The sequence below is a fragment of the Taudactylus pleione genome, unplaced genomic scaffold (assembly GCF_031769625.1).
Source record: "Taudactylus pleione unplaced genomic scaffold, aTauple2 ptg000749l, whole genome shotgun sequence".
Lineage (NCBI taxonomy): Eukaryota > Metazoa > Chordata > Amphibia > Anura > Myobatrachidae > Taudactylus > Taudactylus pleione.
The window spans coordinates 1,473,345-1,498,134 of record NW_028285151.1 but is presented as its reverse complement, the minus strand read 5'-3'; the positions used below and the strand labels follow the sequence as shown (position 1 = coordinate 1,498,134).

Genomic DNA, 24,790 nt, shown 5'->3' with positions numbered 1-24,790 from the left:
ATTGCAGCGTCTCTGTTACTAGGTGTCAGATTTCCTGCTAATCCTAGTTATCTCCCAGCTGGACATCTCTGTTTTTCTGTGCAAATCAGCACCTGGATACCTAAGGTTGAGTCTCCCATATCTAAATATTCTGGAATATTTTTAGCATGACTGAGATAGTGAAACCTTTGCTTTTTGATGGTTCAATGTACACAAACTTTGTTTAAGGCATCAAATTATTAAAAATCTAGTATAAAATAACCTTTAGGTAGTGTGTATATGGTGTATATGAAACAAATTAATTTCATGTACGTACACAAACTTTGTTTGAGCCACAAAATTATAAAAAATATTGTATAAAATGACCTGCAGGCTGTGTGTATAAGGTGTATATAACACATAAATGCATTATGTGTTTAGATTTTGGATCCCATTCCCAAGATATCCAAAGGTATTCCAAAATACGGAATATTCCGATATCCAAAATATCCCTGGTCCCAAGCATTTTGGATATGGGAGACTCAACCTGTATTCCCAGTACTGTCTGTGTTAACTCTTTCAGCTGTGAAACTGATTACCAGTGTCTCTGTGTAAGTCTGTGTCTGCATCTCCAGTGCGTCTGAAGTTAACCCTGTGAATCCATTACCAGTGTCTCTGTGCAAGTCTGTGTCTTCATCTCCAGTGCGGCTCAAGTTAACCCTGTGAATTCGTTACCAGTGTCTCTGTGCAAGTCTGTGTCTTCATCTCCAGTACATCTCAAATTAACCCTTGTGTATCCGTTACCAGTATCCCAGTACAAATCCGTATCCGCACCTTCAGTACGTTTCAAGCCTACATCTGTGTACTCGCTACCCGGATCTCAGTACAAGACCGTGCCTGCACCTTCAGTCCATCTCAAACCAACCTCTGTGTAGTCGCTATCCGGATCTCAGTACAAGTCTATCTCTGGATTCCAAAATGACTGCGCAAGTCTCTTACCCAAAGAAGGAGATTCAAGTTCTGTTCCCCGGGAGGGGGTTTCAAGTTTTGTTCCCCAGAAGGGGATTTCAAGTTGCGTACCCCAAAAGGGGGTTTCAGGTCCCATACCACAGGAGGGGGTTTCAAGTCACGCACCTCAGAAGGGGGTCTCAAATCTCGCACCCCAGGAGGGGGTTTCAGGTGTTGTACCCCAAGATTGGGTTTCAGGTCCCATACCCCTCGAGGGGCTCTCAAGTCTCGCACCCCAGGAGGGGCTCTCAAGTCTCGCACCCCAGGAGGGGGTCTCAAGTCTCTTACTCCAAGAGGGGGTTTCAGGTCCCATACCCCAGGAGGGGGTTTCAAGTGTCACACCCTAGGAGGGGGTCTTCGTTTCAAGTTTTACACCCCAGGAGGTGGTTTCAGCTTCTGAGCCCCAGGAGGGGAATTTAAGTTTCAAGCCTCAAGAGAGGAATTCAAGTTTCATACCCCAGGAGGGGAATGTAAGTTTTATTTCCCAGGAGGGAATTTCTAGTTCGTTACCCCAGGAGGGGGAGTTAAGTTTAATTTTTCGAGAATAAAGACCTTGTTTCATACCACAAGCCGAAGATTTAAGCTTCATACCCAGAAGGAGTTCTCTGTCTCAAGTCTCATACCCCAGACTGAAGTATCTAGTGCCTCACACAAGGAAGAGTCTTCCAGTGTTTCGTCTGAGAAATCAGTCTCCAATGTCATGTCTACTTCAGTCAGGGACTCTTGTTTGTCTCTTCCAGTTTCAGACAGTTTAACCCCATCAGTTGGTCCATTTAAAGATGCATCTACTTTCGAGAAAAACACTGTCCTACTAACTCCGGATAACGTTGCTAGAGATCCAGCCTCAAGGGAGACTTTCAGTTCGTCAGACCCCGCTGCTGGTTCTTCTTAATATATTATTCCACTGGAGGACAGTCTGTGTAATACTTCTTCACCTTTATCGTTGGATTCTGCTCTTTAAGGCATCTGCCAGAACCCGTCCTCGCCAGTTTCGACAGTTTCTACGGTTTCAACTTCCTCTGGATTCGATTCAGTTCCACTTATTAGTTCGAGTGAAGGATGTCAGTCTGAGTCAATAGTTACAACGCCTCTTCAGTTAAAAAATTCACAAGCTTTGGGTTCTCAGAAGTTCAGTTCTAAAGTTTGTTGTACCAAGCAAGTTTCTCAAGGAGCATATAATTTCATGGAAGGTCTAACATTCATGATTACGGGAGTTTTAGAGTCCTTAAAGAAAACCGAAGCTAAGACATTAATAGAAGGGTATGGAGGCAAAGTCTTTGAAAATATTAGCAGTAAGATCAATGACCTCATCATGGGCTGTAATGGTGGAGAGTCCAAACGAAAGAAAGCCAACGGTTTAGGGATTAAAATTATAGATGAAGATAGTTTGTTTGAATTAATAAATACCTTGTTCAACAGGAAGTCATCTTTAGAGCATTTCATCTCAGTGTACAACAAATTGTCTGATAATAATTCTATCTTGCCACTGGGTTCTACACATTCTGGTGCTCTTCAAGGTTCACCATCTCTAGTTCCTACAGTTCGTGATGTCTCCGGTCCCAATTCTGCCTCTCTTAGTAGTACTGGGGCTTCTTCAGTTAATACCAACTCCAGTCCTCCTGAATCTCATTGTGGTTCTTCTGTTGATGTGAGTGAGGAGCTTCAATCATGTTTAGTTGAGTCACCCAATCTTCGGTCTAAGGAATCTCTAAATGGTTTTGTCTCTAAAGAGATTTCTGTAACTCAGGACTCGTCTGACACATTGATGCCTATAATCTTTGATGAAGAAATGCCTCAATTCACCGCATAAGTTAAGCATTATGACACACTAACGAGAATCAATCTGTCTTGTGGTATCACTTCCACCAACCTTGTCAAGGTTCTCATCATGCACTTCAGAGGAAGAGCTTTGGAGTGGGCTATCCCACTTATTGAGTCCAAGGATCCAATCATATAAGATGTGATGGCCTTCAGTACAGCTCTGATGAAAGAATTTGCTCCTTTGGGTCCGTCTTCAGTTACCTTTTCTGACGAATGTTCTAGTTTGATTTCACCACCTTTGGACCTTAAAATTTAGATGTACCGCTTTGCCCCCTTTACAAGACAATACTGTATGGGATCCATCAGTCCAGAAGAAAAAAACATCCTTTCGTACTAGATATTAACTCAAGATTGGTGTCCGGAGTCCACCCTAAAAGGAGGGGGTACTGTCAGGATTCTGCCTGGGATCGGCTATTACTTATCGCACTGCTGGCTTCCCCTCATTAGTGAGAGCAATGAGACGTCAGGTGCAGCAGTAGGTGACTTGCTGAGTATTCTCCCAAGGGCCCAAAACCAACCTCTGTGTACTCGCTATCCGGATCTCAGTACAAGTCTATCTCTAGATTATCTCCTCCTAGTGTTTCAAGTGCCATACCTGTTCAGTTCTCTTTTAGTGTTCTTCATTTCCAGTTTCCCTAGTGTTTCCAGTCCTTGTACTTTTTAGTTTTGGTCTTCTGCCATTCCCAGGTACCTGTCCAGAGGGCCGTGACCTGCTCACTTGGTGCGGCGAAAACCAAATCCCAATTGGAGGAGTCACTGGAGAAAACCACCAAGTGAGTTAGGCCCCGCGCCTCTGGGCAGATCTTGTCAAACCTGGGTTTGACCGCAACTAGGAGACCTAGTTACTGTCCCTCCCTTCTTTTATTCATCCTTTTCCCCATCCCCCCGGTTCTCTATCTCAATAGAGGTATCCCAAGTGCCCGGTCGTGACAACTTGCAGTCCAGGAGAGAGGTACCCGGGAATAACATCTAACCTTTCTGCTGATTACTGTGCCTTTGATAAAGGGGATACACGACAAAAGGAAATCTCATTTGAGGCCCATATGACAGATTAAGGACCATTTACCATTTTCTATTTACATACTGGCCTAATCTGGGCCTGAAAAGGGTTCTATGAAGGTGGAAGCCTTATTGGACCAGTACCTATGTTAGAAGAGGACTACTTCATTCCAATATTATCGTTTCAAACCAAGGAAAATCATCCAGATTTATTTTGAGACTTTCTTTTATTGGAACATAAGATTATTGATTGAAAATTTCTTCATATGTGTATCCCTATTTCAGGAGCGCTGGTTCCATTCTTCCATATTTCCACTATTCCTGTATAGTTTCCAACTGCTAACATGGCACTTTGTGCCAATGTTATTAATAAGTCAGACCTAAACTGTAACAGAGATAGGAAGGCCTGAACCGATGACAAGTAACGTGTAGTGAGGGCGGAAGTGCGGTTTCATGCCCATAAAGTCCACCTAGAGCAGAAATTTGTCCCCTCGCGGGCTCGTTTCGGGTACGGTGGCTCACTACAAGATTATATGCCCCCTCTATGTCCACGTGGATGTTAGGGAATGACATTGGACAGTAGCTGATGACATCAGGGAATCTAGACACTACCTATATAATATAACCTCATGCCATCATGTTGTTGCAGGCCCCTTTCCTGTGCAAGTGCAGTCTTTGAAAGCAGCTTCTCATCCATTACGTTCTGTCGCTGACTCCTGCTGCCACAGTGAGATGACCATTTGGCAGTATAAGGTCCCATATTGTCTGTCACTAATTTGAAAAAAAAAACAAAACCTCAACGTTTAAAGTATGATATACTGTACTGTTTGATTACACATGCAATTCTGGTAAGCAGCCAATTCAAATGCAATACAAGTTTTACCAGAAGCCAGTGTGTCTTTGGATTGCATGTGCAGTGGAGAAAACCCATGCAAACATGGGAAGAACATACAAACTCCACACATATAAGGCCATGGTTGGAATTAAACCTATGACCCCAATGTTGTGAGGCAGCAATGCTAAATTTGTAATGATGTGCTGTGTGAAATTAGTAAAAGCCTGGATGGATGAGAATACTGAAAGCATTTTACAAAGGTTTTGCACTGGTGTACCTAAACACAGATCCCATCTGGATGCATGCCTGCTTTTGGGAGACACCATCAAAGCATAGTAGAAGTCTGCCTTGGTTTGCGGGAGTGAGACAGGAAAAAATTTGAAGAGATGCACTGTGCAAAAGTGTAATAGTTACATAAAAGTCCAACCACATACAGCTTTAAACTGGGTACACAGGTTGTCGATATATCGTTCATTCAATCAACAAACAATATATCGCGAGTGCTTCAGCAGATGTGTACATCCAATATGTCTGTGAACGACATATCAGGTTGGCCTTGCAGCAGAGCTGATGCCATTAGGAAAGATATATCAGTGCATTTGCATGTGTGTACGGGCGACACGCCGACCACCCATACACTTGCTGCATCGATCCGCCCAGTTATTATGTCAGTCCCGTCTTATCGAGCGGCTCATTGGTAAGTGTTTATAGTTTACAAATCAGCCCCTGGGATGGCAGATCGGTCTACTGATTGATCCGTCGTATTAGTGTGTACCCAGCATTAGAGCCACAGCTTGCCTTACAGTAAACGTTTCAATTTTCATTCTAAAATACTGTTTTGTTTTTAGTCTAATTTTGGTACAAATTAATCATGACAATGAGAGGACATTGGGACTCATTGAGACCTTCATTACAGCTGGCATTTTTTGTGTGTTTTTAAAGGGCAGAATTGCAGTTTTTTCCTTCTGTATGGTAAAGGACAGGGGTGTAACTAGAACTTTGTGGGCCCCATAGCAAAATTTTAAAGGGGTCCCCCCAACTTAGGTCTCAACCAGAATGTATATATATATATATATATATATATACATGTATATATGTATGATCAGTTTCATGATGGAGCAGCAGCAGTTTCTTACTCACATTACTGCCTGTGTTTCAGACTCTACTTACTGAAGCAGCCGCTCTCTTGCTAACTGATGGACGCTGCTCCCGCACCACACAAGTCCCTCCCAGTCCTCCTTGCCCGCCGCCCGGAGATGATAATATCATCTTGCGACTTGCGAGAAAGCTAGCTCTGCAGACTGCGGGGGTGCGGCGAGTGGAATGACAGTGTCGGTGAGTGAAACTACAGTCTGCTTCGACACCTGTCCCCCCCGCCACATCCCCCTCCCCGCTTGCCCGGCCACTTGGCCATTTGCCTGGGGAGTTTCAGAAGTAAAAAAAAAATAACTTGGCAGGGTTGGATGCTGGGCTGGCGGGCCCCATAGCAAGCGCACCCCTTACACCCTCTATAGTTATGCCACTGTTAAAAGAGAAGCTGTAAGTCAGGGGTCTTCAACCTTGGCCCTTCAGCTGCTATGGAACTACACATCCCAGCATGCACTGCCATAGTTTTAGCATGCTGATATATCAAAAAGGTGGCAGTGCATGCTGGGATGTGTAGTTCCATAGCAGCTGGAGGGCCAAGGTTGAAGACCCCTGCTGTAAGTGATAACAGTATGGGGGGGCCTAGCTTAGCCTCTGCCACACAAGAAGGGGTTTATGCCCCCTTCTGCACTGGCCCTGGAGCCTGCTCCTCTTGCTCAGCCATATGTTATGGCCCTGGATATACCATCTACCTAGAAATCTGCAAGCTAGTCACTCAAACAGAGCAGCTATTACACTGGTTCATGCTTCCCTTCTATTCCTAGTTATACAGCAAGACAAGCACTGCCTTCTGCCAAGTTTTAACACAGACAACATATTCTAGTATTTAATGTATACTTATGAGCTCAGAAATAAATCGGTTTAGTTTAAATTATGAAGCTACAGATCATTTTTTATCATCTCTACCAAATTGATGCTAATGTGGAAATACCATGCCTGACAAATGTGTTTCTGTTGGACAGCCAAAGTTTGCACTGTCCTAAATGTGAGGGTCCTAGTAATTTGTAAGCGTAGAAGACAATCCCATATGCGTACATGACTGGACGGATCCTAGCAGAGCCGTAGCTAGGGTAGTGCGGCCGGTGCCATCGCACAGGGCACCACAGGTCAGGGGGCGCTATTTGGGCCTGTGAAATTTCTGTTTATTATCATTCTTGCTTGTAGCTTCCTCTTATTTCATCCCCAGCATCTCCTGGCCTCTCCTATCTCTTCCCTCGCCCTTCCCCATGAAGCCATGGCCCTTTTTTAGGTGCATTATGTTCCTTTTGAAAAATGAGGGGGGCGACAATACTCTTTCTGGCACAGGGCACCAAAAAGTCTAGTTACGGCTCTGGATCCTAGTTACGGCCATGTGCTTTAGGGGCCCATTTATCAAAGATCATTTGAGGTAAATTCCCCGAAAATACCTGTTTTCGGGGGTTTACCTCAAATACTTAGTATCCCCTGAATGTATGAAGGAGGGACCGCAGCAAGCATCTCCGATACCTGCTGCGATCCCTCCATTGCCGCCGGCAGCCGCCTCCCCCATAGGTTTCTATGGGGCATAGGCAAACGCAGGGGGGGTTTCCGTCTGCCTGGAAACCCCCCTCCCCAGCACAAACCATGACCACAATAGAAATAGTAATATAATACGATGTTACTAGTGCTGCATGTTCTTCTCAGTATCACAAATGAAATTATAAGCAACACCTGTGAATCTTTATGTGTCAGCCAGTAATAAATATACCTGTGCATCAACTAGGAGATGTGGAAAACATGCACTGTTAGGGGTGCATTGCTATAGACCATCAATATGGATAATTATTAATACTGTATAATAATACACTATCCAGTATATAAGGAGACTATACATATATGTCCAGGACAGTGCTAGGTTCTTCTGCTGCTCCCCCAGACTCCCAGACTTGCTCCAATGCTCTGGAATGGTGCCCACATCTGAAAAAAACATTCTGCTCAGACAGGATGGCCCTACTGCTGCATATAATGGGTTACTGTGATCGCTGGTCCTCTATATGCTGGAATTATGATACACAATACACTTTGTATGATGCATATTAAAGCTGGATAAGTGCTAATTATGCCCTCTTCATGGTCTGGCCACACTTGTTCTTAAATTAAGCATTTGGAAACCCCCCTAGAAATCCTGTGTTTGCCACTGTGGGGGATGCGATGCTGCCAAATGTATCAATATCGGGAATGCTTCGCATTCCCGATATTGACCCCAGCAGCTAACGCCATCTGCAGATAGCGTTAGCCGCTGTGTCCTATGGGCACTTACCGCATTTTCAGCCGGCGGAAGGATCTCCCAGATCCCTCCGCCGGCAATGGGCGCAGCTCATGTGCAGTCCGCGGGACTGCGCATGCGCAGCAGCCCGGAATGCACTCCGGCCACATCGCAGGGACGGGCTCTTTTCGGAGCCCGTCTCCGTGCATGTGCCGGGTCATACATTCGGACGGTATGATCGCATTTTGCAATGCGATCATGGGCGGTACTGCATGCCCTGATCGCATTGCAAAATGCGATCCTTAATAAATGGGCCCCTTAGTGACATGACTAGATGGCTAGTGTTGTCACCAATTTTTGTTGCTCTGATATTGGGAGGTATAAAATAAAATTACAAAACAAGCTAAAAGGGGATATCTTCCAACTGCATACAGCTACAAGTCCAATAACCACATCATACATGTCAGGCAGATCATTACAATGCATTCAGCTCATTTTGAGTCACAAGATGTGATATCAGACTCACAGCCCTAGACAGCAGCCAATATTACAGCAGTGTAACCAGGTTAAGGAAAGTTCTCAGGCGATTATCAGATTGTGGAATGCGTAACACAATATAAGTATCAGTAACCCCTATTGGGGGAGTTCTACAGTTACATTCTCCACAGTCATAGATAGCTGATAACAGAGAACAAAAGTAAGCAGTATAACAAATATAAATGATGTCTTTTCCATATTTATGTTATGGTATAGTATCTCCTTTATGTAAGAATACTTGTGTGTAAAATGTAATTTATGTGTTACCAGTAAGTGTTACAAAGTTGTTTGGACTGAGGTGCCAATCAATTAGCACAGACATACAATTATAACTTTAAACTATGTAAAAGCGGTGGTACCTGACGGTATGAATCAGACATGATGAAGTTCTCTTCCAGAACATAATACAGAGAGACAAGCAGCTCCGATCTGCATAACAGTAGCGGGAAGAGGAAGCAGCGCAGCATCCGTTACACTAGTAGGAAGTAGTACAGTACAGTATAGTGGTGTCACTGTCACCACAGCAGTTTCATTTTCAGTTTACTACTATACTAACCGTATTCTAGCGACAGGACGGAACAGTCCCGATGAGTCAGCGCAGCAGGCAATGAGAGCAGTCAGTGGGCGGGGTTTCGACTAAGGGGAGGGGCCACATAGGAAAGTATTTTCCTATATTATAATACGCAGATTTAAGCAGTGTTTGATAGAGGTGGGTGCATCAAGCAGTGAGTGGGCATAGAGAATAAATTGCTCATAGAGATGGGATTATGGGAGCACAGTTTGTTGGGTGGCATCAGATCCATTTCTTTCGCGAAAATGACCTTATTGCTACCTGTCCTTGTTGGTGCTGTAGCTGATGCCTTTCTGCCACCCATGTACAATTCATAGGAGAAAGCACATTTGTGAATATATTAAAATGTCTAAAAGTGAAAAAAAAGAGCCCAACTTACAGAGCCGTAGCTAGACTTTTTGGTGCCCTGTGCCAGAAAGAGCATTGGCGCCCCCCTCATTTTTCAAAGGGACATAATGCACCCAAAAAAGGGGAATTGCCTCATGGGGAAGGGCCAGGGAAGAGATAGGGGAGGCCAGGAGATGCTGAGGATGAAATAAGAGGAAGCTACAAGCAAGAATGATAATAAACAGAAATTTTACAGGCCCAAACAGCGCCCCCTGACCTGTGGTGCCCTGTGTTATGGCACCGGCCGCACTACCCTAGCTATGGCCCTGCCAACTTATCTTGCTCTCATAAGTTTTGTAAGACATGAATGAAGCGTCAAGATGGGTGTTTGATGTTCACAGAGTTGCGATGGGGATAGACGGTATCAGAAATGTTGTGAAAAAGTGATGGTCGTTCCTGGATGGTGACTGGGAGGTGGCTACTAGCGCATGCAAAAGAACGGTCCGTTCTGTGGGCGTGTTATTGGAGTGTCGCAGCGTGTCAATGCAAGAGGCTGTGGGTCTGAACAGGCATAGGAGGCTGTGGTCAGACAGTGACACTGCACCTGTCATAGGGATAATGCAAGTTTCGCTGGTGCGACCAATGGTAGCGTATAAGGACACACCAAACAGTATTAGTGCATCTATGGATGCTGACATTGGGCGTCTCAGAACTTGCACATTCAGCCGGCCGGCAATAGACGCTACTGCGTGCGACTCAAAATCAAGTCCTACGTCTTCACTACACTGTTCCACACAATGAGCCTGAGAAAGTACTGCGTATTGTGCTGTATGTTATTTCCATGACCAGACCCAGTGTCCCTCTTATTCTGTAAGATGCAGGTCTAACGGTCTTTTCTCATAATCTGGGATTTATCATTTAGGGTCTTAATTATTAATCTTACACTTACATCCACTGTCAGCTAATATAGCAGTGAAATAACAAAAAAACAATTAAATAATTCCACTGCTATTCCAAAAAAAAGTAATTCAAAGCTTTTTATTTTGTCAGAAAATATGTATATGGTTATCGCCACGCAGAGGTATAATTACCCAGTGTGAGTTATCTCTGCTACTGCTTAGTAACAAGTAATTTACACATATTATGAAAGGTGTGGTACAGATAATTATCCTGGCGTACAGAGACATATTAAGAGAGGAGGAGGCCGGTGTGCAGTCTCCATCCGGGGCCCCCTCCTTTCTACCCAGCGGCCGGCAGCGCACTGAGCTCAGAAATAGACTTTGGGCACTATTCGACTCTAGCGCTGTGCCAGAGTCTACTGCGCATGTGCAGACTATCAGGGAAATGACACGGCTGCCATTTCCTTACTGTACATGCGGAAAACACCAGGAAGATGGCTGCCGTGCCATTTTGCCAGTGAATTGTACAGCGCTGCTACTGCCGATGCAGGACTCCGGAGAGGTAACAGGTAAGTATTGAATAAATGGGTGTAGGGTGTGCGGTGTGGGCCCACCTTGGAGTGTACACATTGTTTTATGGTTTGTATGGACAAATATGACTAAGACCAAGTTTGGACTTCATTAAATCATACAGCTATGCTGTTTGGGGTGTGGTATGACTGGTCTACTGTAAAAAGAGCAACATTCAGAAAGTCAACACATTCTGAATGACAAATTTAGCGCACCTGAAACAAGTAGCATACCATTTTTTTTTTTTTTTGCATCTTAGTCTAATCGCAGACACAGGTGCGTGTGTACCAGAGATGGGAACAAATCTAATTGCCATCAGTGGCCTAAAACATTCAGAAAGTCAACACATTCTGAATGTCAACATTCAAAAGGCCCACATGGTCATTAGGTCGACAAGCATTTAGGTCGGCATGGTTAAATGGTCGACACCTTCGTAAAGTTGCCATTTACCATGATGACACAAAAATGTTGACTTTTTTTATTTTAGCCTAAACCTAAACCGTAATTGCTAACCCTAATCCTAAAAATCATCATTATAGTTTTTTTTACATTTTAGTGTCAACATTTTAAATGTCGACCTTTTGAACGTGACGACCATTTAAAATTGTCGACTTAAATACATGTCTACATATTGGTGGTTGACCTAGTGACCATGTCGACCTTTTGACTGTCGACCTTCTGAATGTCAACTTTTTTACTGTCGACCAGATACCATGCTGCTGATGATGTTCAGTTTCTATTGCATTATAGCATCATGTAGATTTCCATAATAAAGTCTATACTGCACATACATATTCCATAAATGACAAATACTGTTTAATATTTTATTGTACCTTGTGTATACTATGTATGTTATTGTATGTATAGGCTATATAGTTGACATGTTAAATGTCGACCATTTGAATGTGTTGACCATTTAACAATGTCAACCTAAATACCTGTCTACATATTGGTGGTTGACCTAGAGACAATGTCGACCTTTTGACTGTCGACATTCAGAATGTATCGATCTTCTGAATGTGGACCTTTTCACTGTTGACCAGATACCATGCTGCGGATGAAGGCCCTCATTCAGAGCCGTTCGCTATTTGCGTTCGTTCGTTCAAAAACAAGGGGTGGCTATGCAAATGATCCGTTCGCACATTGCAGTCTGTTCACACCTCTAAGTCTGAACGAGCGAGCAAAACATACGCTCTTTTATTTCTTAAAAACGCCCCCTGGCCGCTCGCACCATACGTCATGTCCGCTATTTATTAGATTAATCGAGTACATCGAACAGGATATGAACTGCTCGCTATTCTTGTGGTTGGTTTTTTCAACCGCTATTTTGCGAGCAGTTCTGAGTTAATAAAAAAACAAGTGACGTGGTCATTGACGCTGCTATATTAATTATGCACACCCATAAAACGCCCGTTTTGACCTTTAAGCACGCCTGCAAACGGATCTCCACTCCCCGTTTTCAAGCACCTTCCCCTGTTACCACCCACATACGCCTCATTCTGTCACTCAAAATAGCAGGGACTCGCTATATTGCGTACAAATGTTTTTCGGCCGCACTGACTGGTTCGCGCATGCGTACTAAAAACCATACGCATGCGCAGATGTGCGAACATCGCTCGGAACGAGCGTACTGCCGCTAGCGAGTGGCTCTGAATGAGGGCCGAAGTTTTCAATTTCTATTGCATTTTTGCTTCATGCAGAGTTCCGTAATAAAGCCTATACTACACACCCATATGCCCATATATTACAAATACTGTGTCATTATATTTTTCCATGTGTATACTATTGTATGTATAGCTTATATAATGTGAACATAATTAATGTTTGCCCAAGTAGCATAACATACTTTTTTTGCAACTTAGTCTAATCGCAGACACAGTTGCGTACCAGAGACAGGAACAAATCTTAATGCCATCAGTGTCCTAAATCAGAGAGGCCACAGAATTCAATTTGCCAAAGGAAAGTGCATTGTGAGAAACAGAAGTGGGATAATTATTGCTACAGGCACAAGACACCAGCAATTGAATGTACTTGATACACAGCACTGCTACGGAATGATGACAAGTGAGTCACATTCATTGGAATTATCATAAAAGATGTGGTCACCTTGGATTTGACAGTGTTCAAAAGCTGTAGAATGGGATGGCCACAGGAATGTCAGTGACTAATACAGAAAGACCCATGTGTGAAAGCTGCATATTTGGAAAACAGAGTCGTCAGCCATTTCCAAAGTCAATGAGTAGCGCCACAAAGCCACTTGAGATAGTAAATTCGGATGTGTGGACCAATGGAAGTAAAGTCTGTTAGTGGATACAGGTGCTTTGTGACATTTATAGATGTACTTCAAAAAAGTGAAATTTGAAGTAGCACAAAGAAAATTACAGATTACAAAAAAATTGAAATAACCAAGCAGGCTGCAGGAACACCTGAATAAGGAACTGAGGAAGCAGCCAGGATTGGACGGGGACTTCGCCTCCTGCCTGCACTCCCGGGGCTCCGGGTTGAGAGCAGGAGAAGAACAGCAACTGGAAAACTGCAATTGGGTAAGTAGGGTACCTGGAGTTACGGGACGCCGCACCTTAAAGCCCTACCACCACTTACTATTCTGACATTATTGGATTGCTGACAAGCATAACCTTATCATACAGACTTCATACCCGATACTTTTTGCGATTAACTACATACATTGGCAGTACAGTTGCACAGCCATAAGATTTTTTATTATCTTTTGTTAGTACTTTTGCTTTATTAAATAAGACATGTCTGAAGTTACCATGAATGATTTGAGTGCTATTAATGTTATCTGATGTACCAAGTTCATTCCTAAGCATGCACTAATTGATCTGATCACCCATATAATATGTAACAAATACCTAGTGACAAGCAAAACATATATTTCCTGCTTTACATAATGCATTAGATATTAAAACGTTGTACTAAACGCAAAATCTCTTCTGATTTAGACATACACAGACACACACATACGTGTGACAAGTGCTTCTAAAGCAGGACACACATGACATCACAGCATATTACAAGGTCTATGACATTTTATTAAGTAATTGTTTTGACCTACAGCACACTTATAACAGACAAACAAAGAGAAGAAAGGACACACAAAGTCCTAGTGGGTTATCACACTGAGTAAAATCAATGAACCCAAATATTAACAGTAATCTCAGTATAACTCTGGGCTGGTTGCCCTATTGGTAAAATCAAAAACATTGTCTAAATGCCCGAGCAATCTAACACTATGAGATAGGTGAAAGACAGCAAAAATATATGTAAAAGAAATAAGAAGATAAGGAAGGTCAAAGGACACTCAGATTACAATAAAAGGCACCTACTCACAAACTGAACAATATATATCAAAATGAGCAAATAATCTGTCTCTTATGGTCAATGATTGATGATTGTGTAATACATTTACAAATTAATGATACTAGCTATCAAAAGAGAACAAACAAAAAAAAACATCGCGGTAAATACTGGCTTAGAGTCTATAAGGTTTAGGTTGTGCAATAAATATACATACGAATGTTAATCAGCAGTGTGGGGTCATCAATACATTTACAGGTAAACCACATAGGACCATATGTTGCAAATAGAGCATGTAGTCAGTAAATCACAGTTCGAGAATACCATATTTATTCCTGCGAATCATAGGAAAATCATAAGGCATGTATTCAGTATATCCCAGATTTAAGCATACCAAAAAATAGCCTATAATGAGGGTCTATATCTTGTAGTTGAAATTAGCTGAGGAACTGTGAATTCTCTGGTGTGTACCTGACTGAAGAGGGTGTCTCAGGATTGGATGTTGTAATCATTATTGGATGACATGTTAAGCTGGGTACACACCTATACAATCGCCAGTCCGTTCTTTCGATTTAGTCCCATTCTTTAGTAATCAAAAGAGTGTGTAAGCACCTTCAATTATGTTTTATTGGATGATCACTGGATTGCATTTATGCATACTTGCCTACCATCCCGCTTCCTGCGGGAGACTCCCGGATCAAGGCACAGTCTCCCGATGCCCCCGAAAATTAATTAAACCCCCCGCATTCCTCTGCTGTCGAGAATAACCTGCTCTAGAGCACCTTCTTTAGCTGCAGTTCCAGCTGGCGTCCACCGGTGGGAGAGCATATGAAAGAGGGGTATCCGGAATTATAGAGCTTCGGCAACATGGCCGTCACCCTCTCCTCTAGTTATCTAGTCTGCTGCTCGACACAGGGCTTTGACAGATGCTGTGTGGCTGTGCTACAGGTATAGAATAGTATAGTATTACTGTACTGTTATGTGTGTGTCTGGCACTATGGGTGTGGGGGTGCATGGTGGTACTGTATGGGCATGGGGCGGTATGTTGGGCACTGTGAGTTTGTGGGTATAGGGGGTGTATGTTGATCACTGTATGGGTATGGCAGGTGTATGCTGCACACTGCGAGTGTGTAGGTATGGAGGGGGTGTATGCTGGGCACTGTGTCAGTGTGTGGGTATGGGGTGTGCATGCTGGGCACTGTATGGGTATGGAGGGTACATGCTGAGCACTGTATGGGTGTGTATGCTGGGCACTGTATGGTATATGTGGGGGTATATACTGGGCACTGCATTGGTATGGGGTGTGTATATGCTGAACACTGTGTGTGTGGGTATGGAGGGGATGTATGCTGGGTACTGTGTTGGCATGGGAGGGTGCATGGTGATTACTGTATGGGTATGGGGGGTGTGTATGCTGAGCAGTGTGTAAGTATGGGGGGTGTATACCATACATTATGGGTATGGTGGTGTTTGCTAAGCACTGTATGGGTATGGGGGGTGTACGCTGAGCTCTGTACGGGTATGAGGGTTGTGCATCTTCTGGGCACTGTGTGGGTATGAGGAGGTGTATGCTAGACACTGTATGGGTAAGGGGCATACTTGCCTATCCTCCCGCATCATGTGGGAGTCTCCTTGTTCAGTGAAGGACACGCCCTTTGAGCACAGCATGACACGTCCCGTTAACAGTGAGCCATTTTCCGCATTCTACTACCAACTATAATCTCCCTGAGATTAGTTTTCAAAAGTAGGCAAGTATGCATCTATATGTAGTTTAACATTCATCCGATTTGACAGGGCCAGATCGGACCAACATTGCATTGTGTACGGTCCTTCCACCGGTCTTCTGATTCTACACCAGCAGCAGCACCACCTCTGTGGGAGGTGCAATAATTTTCTTACAATATTTTGGCAGTTGGGGATTGAAGATCACAAGCAAAGCCGTAAATAGGGAGGTGCGACCAGTGCCATTGCAGAGGGCACCCCTGGGCAGGGGGAGCACTGTTTGGGCCTGTCAATTTTCCTGTTTATGGTCATCCTCACTTGTAGCTTCCTCTTCTTTTATCTCCAGCATCTCCTGGCCTCTCCTATCTCTTCCCTGGCCCCTCCCCATGAGGCCATAGCCCTATTACAGGTGCACTATCTTATGTCCCTATTTAAAAAATGGGGGCAAGGGCGCCAATGCTCTCTTTGGCACAGGGCACCAAAAAGTTTAGTTACAGCTCTGGTCACATGTGATATATATAGGTGTATATGCAGATATTGGCACTGTGGTCAGGACTTCCAATTGGGAGTGAAGTCGATTGAAACATCACATCAAAAGAGTGATCTCAAAGGTGTGTACCTAGCTTTAGTCTGGGACGACGCCCTTTTCAGTTATGTACTTCCAGCTGTGGCCGAGTTCCCCAGCCAATTGCCATCAATATTAATGATGCTGTCCATCTCTTTTTTAACAACTTGGCACACACAACATTCATAAAAACTAGTGTAGATTGCTGGAATAATACTTATATAAAGTCCAATATATGAATTAAAATAATATTGTTACAAGATACATCATCTACTTAAGTGAACCAGACCTTTGCAGAATATATTCATATAATAAAGACTAAAATATGAAAATAAACCACTTAACAAATGAGTGATGCTATTGTAAAAGTACAAGAATATCAATATATAAATGTAATAAACTCTAAGGATGCCACATAAAATATACAGACAAACATAAATACATATAACACTCTAAGTTCCAATATACTAATACTATCAAATATTGTAACACTGTTAAATAGTAGAATACACAGATACAAATGTTGCCAGTGGCTGTGAACCAGCAGAACAGGAATAATCTAATGGATTAGATGGTGTGTTGAAGAGCTGAGAGCTGTTAGATAATTCTGCAAACCATATAATTATTGTTTCCACAGTATGGAGAATGCCGACTGATTAGTTTAGCAGGTCGGGCAGTATGGTGACACTGATCTTTAATGTTTAAAGGAAAAGTCACATAAAGTCATTTGCAGTAGCTCGTGAGCTTCAGAATTTTGAAAATAGGTTTATACCATCAATCTCATGCAGTGGTCACCCACATTGAATATATTCCCAGGAAGGTGTGAGAAATGAGTGCGCAATGATACAGCTGTTTAGAATACACCAAAAGGCGGCCGCTGATCGGGCTGTGGATATATCAGAGTCCAGGGCGGATAAGAGTAATATGTTGCACTGCGTATTCACAGTGCTGCCTTCATGTACTCACGAGCTTATAGAATCGGCTCGTGTGGGGCCCCCCTTGTCTGCTTCTAACCTCCGGTGCCCTGTTTGTAATGCCGGGAAATGCACACATCCAAGCCGAGTGCTGTTGGTGTATTAAAAGTGCTGCAGGATCCTGGGTATAGACGTAACGAAGTGTCAAGCCAATACAGATGGCAACAATGTATCCAATGTGGCACATTGAATTGAAATGGAAATGTCCCATATAGCGCGTTTCGTCACATATGTGACTTTCTCAAATGATATGTGACGAAACGCGTTAGCGAGGATGCTTCCATTTCAATTCATTGTATCACATTGGATACACTGTTGCCATCTGTATTGGCTTGACGCTTCGCTACATCTATACCCAGGATCCTGCAGCACTTTTAATACACCAACAGCACTCAGCTTGGATGCTTGCTTTTCCCGGCATTACAAACAGGGCACCGGAGGTTAGGAGCACACAAGGGGGGCCCCATACAAGCCGATTCTACAAGCTTGTGAGTACATGAAGGCAGCACTGTGAATACGCAGTGCAACATATTACTCTTATCCGCTCTGACTCTGATATATCCACAGCCCGATCAGCGGGTGCCTTTTGGTGTATTCTAAACAGCTATATCATTGCGCACTCATTTCTCACCCCTTCCTGGGAATATATTCAATGTGGGTGACCACTGCATTAGATTGATGGTATAAACCTATTTTCAAAATTCTGAAGCTTCACGAGCTATTGCAAATGACTTTATGTGACTTTTCCTTTAAACATTAAAGATCCGTGTCACCATACTGCCCTACCTGCTAAACTAATCAGTCGGCATTCTCCATACTGTGGAAACAATAATTATATGGTTTGCAGAATTATCTAACAGCTCTCAGCTCTTCAACACACCATCTAATCCATTAGATTTTTCCTGTTTTGCTGGTTCACAGCCACTGGCAACATTTGTATCTGTGCATTCTACTATTTAACAGTGTTACAATATTTGATAGTATTAGTATATTGGAACTTAGAGTGTTATATGTATTTATGTTTGTCTGTATATTTTATGTGGCATCCTTAGAGTTTATTACATTTATATATTGATATTCTTGTACTTTTACAATCGCATCACTCATTTGTTAAATGGTTTATTTGATTTAATATAGTCAGCACACATATTCCCCATTTTTTCTCGATTCTTTCACTACAAACGTACACAGAGTTTGTTTATCTGCTGCAGCTCTATGTTTTATTTGTATATAATTTATTGCTACTAGTTAGAAGCGCCAGAATTTTATTTTTTTCCGGTTCATTAAAATATGAAAATGAAGACGTTGTATAATGGAACAAATATGGGTATTTCCCTGTTTGTTTTTCCTTATAAACCATTAATTGCAGAACAGTAAACAGCAGTGTGTAATTACTTGGCATTTTATAAACACAATGAACAAATAATTGCAAGACAAGTACTCCTAATAAGACATGCATACTAGTAAAACAAACTAATCCAATTGTCAATATAGCATAGACTGCAGGACATGTATACTAGAAACACAAACAAATTCAGGTATCAATATACTATAGAGACGGCGAGCTAGTGTTTGGTTTGAGCTTTGGGTTGTTGTAGTTTGATCATCCCGTGCAGAAGTAACATAGATGCTTCTGCAAAGTTATCTACCTCTCATGATAATTGCAATGGCATATCCGGCATTCAGCAGAGCTTCCTCCTTGTCTGCTATGTAAAGTCATCAAATTGGGCCTGTTAATAAGATCTGGTGATATGGCTGATTTTATAACACAATTTATTGCAGTGATGGAAAACCACCTATCGCCATAATTTATGTATAAAATCTATTTGAGCCGGTATGGCCCAGGCAGCTAAATATCTCTCAGCTGCCCTGCTGATACTGGTCTGAAGCTGTAGTAGTTGACATGCCACTTCGCCAAGTCAGTTAAAGTTTGCTGTCTTGCCACTGGACCCATAGCTCTACACCAGGGGTTGTCAATAAGCGGTTTTCCTGTTGTTGAACTACAAATCCCAGCATGCATTGCAACATTTGTAGCATGGCCAAATAGCAAAACTGTGACGGGGCATGCTGGGATGTGTAGTTTTACAACATCTGGGGGGGAGTGCTTATTACCCACCTCTACTCTACACAATGGTTCTGCTTTTATTTTATATCAGCATACAGGAATTGCTATTACTAACTGCAGGTCTGCCTTTCTCTCTCTGACACATCTTTCTTCTACTGAGAAAAGTGATTAGGGGACCTATTTAGCAATGTCTTCAGCCCGATGATCACATGAACACAAGTTTCCACATGATTTGTGCATTAGATTAATTTGTAAAGGGGCCATTGTATTAATATCAGAAACGTAGCACACCTCCGCCTCTGCAACTCTTGTAGTATGCATGCACAACCTAAGGCTCAGGGTAGAACCCAGCAGTGTTACCACTGTGTTTAGTAGCTAAAGTGCAGGGTCTTGCTTATCAGGGCAGCTGTGTTGGCATCACTGCAGTAATAAATAGCCCTGAAAAAAACATACCAAATAGCTGCGATATGGGGCGATACGTAATGTTCAGTTTGCTGTGGCTCCACAATTATTAATAAATAGGCCCCTAGAAAGCTGATGTCCCTGCTCTCTCTTGGCAATAAAAATGTCCATTAAATGTTTGGGGCTAAGTATGACATATGCTATAAGTGACCATGTGTACTAATATCACTGCTGACAATTCATCTTGCCCTGTGTGTCCTAAAATATAATTTTTTTTGGTTGAATAGAACATATGTAAATGCCAGGCTTCCTATTTATCTCCCAAGATTTTCTAATGGTGAATTGGGGAATGCTGATTAGAGTGTTTCTGAGTGCCATGTGGATATGGCCTCATGTCTCGGAGTCACGACCAGCCCTTCTAATATGCTAGACCACCCCCTCCACCTTCCCTTCCTTTTTATTGCCACACACTGCGTGGCAGATATATGAGGCACTTTTTCGCCACTGCTCTGCTATGCTATGCAGAGCAGCGGGGGGTAAGTATACCTCTCAAACTGGCCAATCAGAAGCATGCAGTCCTGGTCAGGAAGGCGGGATTGTCCCACAGGGACTATAGTCGGCTGTATGAACAATTTATAGTCCCGACCGTCGGCCAATGTGTACACACAATGAATCTGTGAAAAAGGCACTGTATATCGCGTCGGCCGTGCAGCACAGCAGATGCAATATATTTGAAAGATATATAGTGCACATCTGCCTGTGTACGAGCAACCAACTGACCGGCCCATATGCTGTCCGAAGTAACCAGCGTCAATGACATCACTACTGGTCCTACGGCCAGACATATCAGTCTGCTGATTGGTAAGTGTGTATGCATAGCTGCATACTTGGCTGGCCAGCGGATCCATCGGCCAAGTGTGTACCGCACATTAGTGTTTTGGTCCTGATTATTGCTGAAACTAAAGCAATACAGGTAACTTTTCTTATAATACAGTCAGAATGCCACCTTGATAGTCTATCAGCAGATGCATACCTGCCAACACCCTATTTTTGGAAATCAAATAGTGTCAGAGTGGTTTTGGAGTGTGTAGAAGTAGGCATTTCTGTGTGGATCAGGATGTGGTTTATTTTGTCTTGAACTTACAGTCTGGTCCATAAATATTGGGACATTGACAGAATTTTCAGATTTTGGCCTCTATTCACCACCACAATGGTTTTCAAATGAAACAAACAAGATGTGCTTTAACTGCAGACTTTCAGATTTAATTTGAGGGTAATTACATCCAAATCGGGTGAACGGTGTAGGAATTACAACAGTTTCAATATGTGCCTCCCACTTTTTAAGGGACCAAAAGTAATGGGACTATCAACTCAAAAGCTATTTCATGGACAGGTGTGAGCTATTCCCTCGTTATTTCATTATCAATTAAGCAGGTAAAAGGTCTGGAGTTGATTCTAGGTGTGACATTTGCATTTGGAATCAGTTGCTACCAACTCTCAATATGAGATCCAAAGAGCTGTCACTATCAGTGAAGCAAGCCATCATTAGGCTGAAAAATCAAAACAAATCATCAGAGAGATAGCAAAAACATTAGGTGTGGCCAAATCAACTGTTTGGAACATTCTTAAAAAGAAAGAATGCACCGGAGAGCTCAGCAACACCAAAAGACCCGGAAGACCACGGAAAACAACTGTGGTGGATGACAAAAGAATTATTTCCCTGGTGAAGAAAAACCCCTTCACAACAGTTGGCCAAATCAAGAACACTCTCCAGGAGGTAGATGTATATGTGTCAAAGTCAACAATCAAGAGAAGACTTCACAAGAGTGAATATAGAGGGTTCAGCGCAAGATGCAAACCATTGGTGAGCCACAAAAACAGGAAGACCAGATTAGAGTTTGCCAAACAACATCTAAAAAAGCCATTACAGTTCTGGAACAACATCCTATGGACAGATGAGACAAAGATCAACTTGTACCAGAGTGATGGGAAGAGAAGAGAAGGAAAGGAACTGCTCATGATCCAAAACATACCACCTCATCAGTGAAGCATGGTGGTGGTAGTGTCATGGCGTGGGCATGTATGGCTGCCAATGGAACTGATTCCCTTGTATTTATTGATGATGTGACTGCTGACAAAAGCAGCAGAATGAATTCTGAAGTGTTTCGGGCAATATTATATGCTCATATTCAGTCAAATGCTTCAGAACTCATTGGACGGCGCTTCACAGTGCAGATGGACAATGACCCGAAGCATACTGCAAAAGCAAACAAAGAGTTTTTTTAAGGCTAAAAAGTGGAATGTTATGCAATGGCCAAGTCAATCCCCTGACCTGAATCCGATTGAGCATGCATTTCACTTGATGAACACAAAACTGAAGGGAAAATGCCCCAAGAACAAGCAGGAACTGAAGACATTTGCAGTAGAGGCCTGGCAGAGCATCACCAGGGATGAAACCCAGCGTCTGGTGATGTCTATGCGTTCCAGACTTCAGGCTGTAATTGCCTGCAAAGTATTTGCAACAAAGGGCCTGATTCAGAGCCGTTCGCAATTTGCGGACGTTCGTTCAGGAAAAGGGGCTGGCTATTTAAATGAACCGTTCGCTCTTTGCGGTCTGTTCACGCCTCTATGTCTGAACGAGCGAACAAAACATGAGAACGTAATTTAGAAAAAAACGCCTCCTGGCCGCTCGCATCCTACGTCATGTCCGCTATTTATTAGATTAATCGAGTACATCGACCAGGGTATGAACTGCTCGCTATTCTTGGGGTTGGTTTTTGCTACCACAATTTTGCGACCAGTTCTGGCTATAAAATAACCCAGTGACGTGGTCAATGACGCTGCTGTATTAATTATGCACACCCATAAAACGCCCGTTTTGACCTTTAAGCACGCCTGCGTTCGGATCTCCACTCCCCATTTTCAAGCACCTTCCCCTGTTACCACCCACAAACGCCTCATTCTGTCACTCAAAATAGCAGGCATTCGCAATTTAGCGAACAAACGACTTTCAGCCGCAATGACTGGTTCGCGCATGCGTATTATGATCCGTACGCATGCGCAGTTGGGCAAACATCGCTCGGAGCGAGCGAGCAGCCACTTGCGTCCGGCTCTGAATCAGGCCCAAAGTATTAAAAAGTGAAAGTTAGATTTAGGATTGTTTAGTTTGTCCCATTACTTTTGGTCCCTTAAAAAGTGGGAGGCACATATAGAAACCGTTGTAATTTCTACACCATTCACCTGATTTGGATGTAATTACCCTCAAATTAAATCTGAAAGTCTGCAGTTAAATCATATCTTGTTTGTTTCATTTCAAAGCCATTGTGGTGGTGAATAGAGGCCAAAATATGAAAATTCTGTCAATGTCCCAATATTTATGGACCTGACTGTAAGTTCAAGACAAAATAAACCACATCCTGATCCACACATAAATGCCTACTTCTACACACTCCAAAACCACTCTGACACTATTTGATTTCCAAAAATAGGGTGTTGGCAGGTATGCATCTGCTGATAGACTATCAAGGTGGCATTCTGACTGTATTATAAGAAAAGTTACCTGTATTGCTTTAGTTTCAGCAATAATCAGGACCAAAACACTAATGTGCGGTACATACTTGGCCGATGGATGCGCTGGCCAGCCAAGTATGCAGCTATGCATACACACTTACCAATCAGCAGACTGATATGTCTGGCCTTAGGACCAGTAGTGATGTCATTGACGCTGGTTACTTCGGACAGCATATGGGCCGGTCAGTTGGTTGCTCGTATACAGGCAGATGTGCACTATATATCTTTCAAATATATTGCATCTGCTGTGCTGCACGGCCGACGCGATATACAGTGCCTTTTTCACAGATTCATTGTGTGTACACATCGGCCGACGGTCGGGACTATAAATTGTTCATACAGCCGACTATAGTCCCGACCGTCAGCCGATGTGTACACACAATATATATCATTCATCGCCTGTACAAATGATATACTTTGTCCACTGTCCACCCAGCATCAAAGAGAAAATCTATATGGGAATATTAAATGGCAGAGTACTCTTACTGAAAATCAGTAACAGATAAATCAGCAGTAAATATAGCATTGATATAAGGAATTAATAAGTAACATTACTGCAGTAGAGACTGTCTAAACATTTAGATGTAGCATTATTCCCTCTATGTAAATTTCTTCTAATTAAAGAGTGTGTTTAAATGACCGTATAGTAACTAAAGTTATGTAAAAGGAGAGAAAAGTAATCCAAACAAGTTTACTCACTTAGTTCAACTTTATCCATGTTCACTCTACAGTCTACTTACAGCCAAGAGGAAGTGGCGTGTGAGGTTACCAGATGTAACAGCTGTCTCCAAGGCATGCCATTGGTTTCACAAAACAAGATTGAGAGGCCAGTGAGCCATTAAAAACCTGTTCTAGGGAATGCTGGGTGTTAACCTCCCAAGTGCCAGCAATGCTTCGTGTCTCAGAACCCTGTGCAGCACATTCTTTCATCAGTTAAAGGCCGCTGTAATGGTTTTACTTAGATTGCAAAATATACAAAGAGTCTCCTGTAAGTGTCTGTGAAAATGTCCTTAATACACTATAAAAGCTCTGCTTAGAACCCTCCACTGGGCTGATTGTATTTTCTTTTTCCTGTACCAGTAGTGATGTCAGATCACATTATTTCACCTTGCCAGTAACAGTAACTCAAAACTTATTTTTTTACTAACTTTTTAATTTCAGAGGACATTAATAGTAGACAAAAGAGATACATCTTTGTACATTTTAACAATGACTTTATTAGCATAAAGGAAACGTAAATCCAACATAATACATTTTTAATAGGGGAAGAGTAGAAAAA

The 24,790-nt window shown here is 42.7% G+C and overlaps 1 protein-coding gene across 2 annotated transcripts in view; it reads right to left on the bottom strand.

Annotated features, from left to right (window-relative positions):
* DAO (D-amino acid oxidase) overlaps positions 1-24,268 on the bottom strand; it is a 56,508-nt gene extending 32,240 nt beyond the window's left edge. The window contains exon 1 of one of the 2 annotated variants that reach the window (XM_088457235.1): positions 24,211-24,268. Coding sequence is in view for 1 of the 2 variants with exons in the window: in XM_088457234.1 (XP_088313360.1) it covers positions 8,888-8,931 (44 nt within the window). In the remaining variant the exon portion in view is untranslated. Of the gene's footprint in view, positions 1-8,887; positions 8,984-24,210 lie in introns of those variants that run through there. The other variant, XM_088457234.1, reaches the window with a different exon arrangement.
* Between the last annotated feature and the right edge of the window lie 522 nt (positions 24,269-24,790).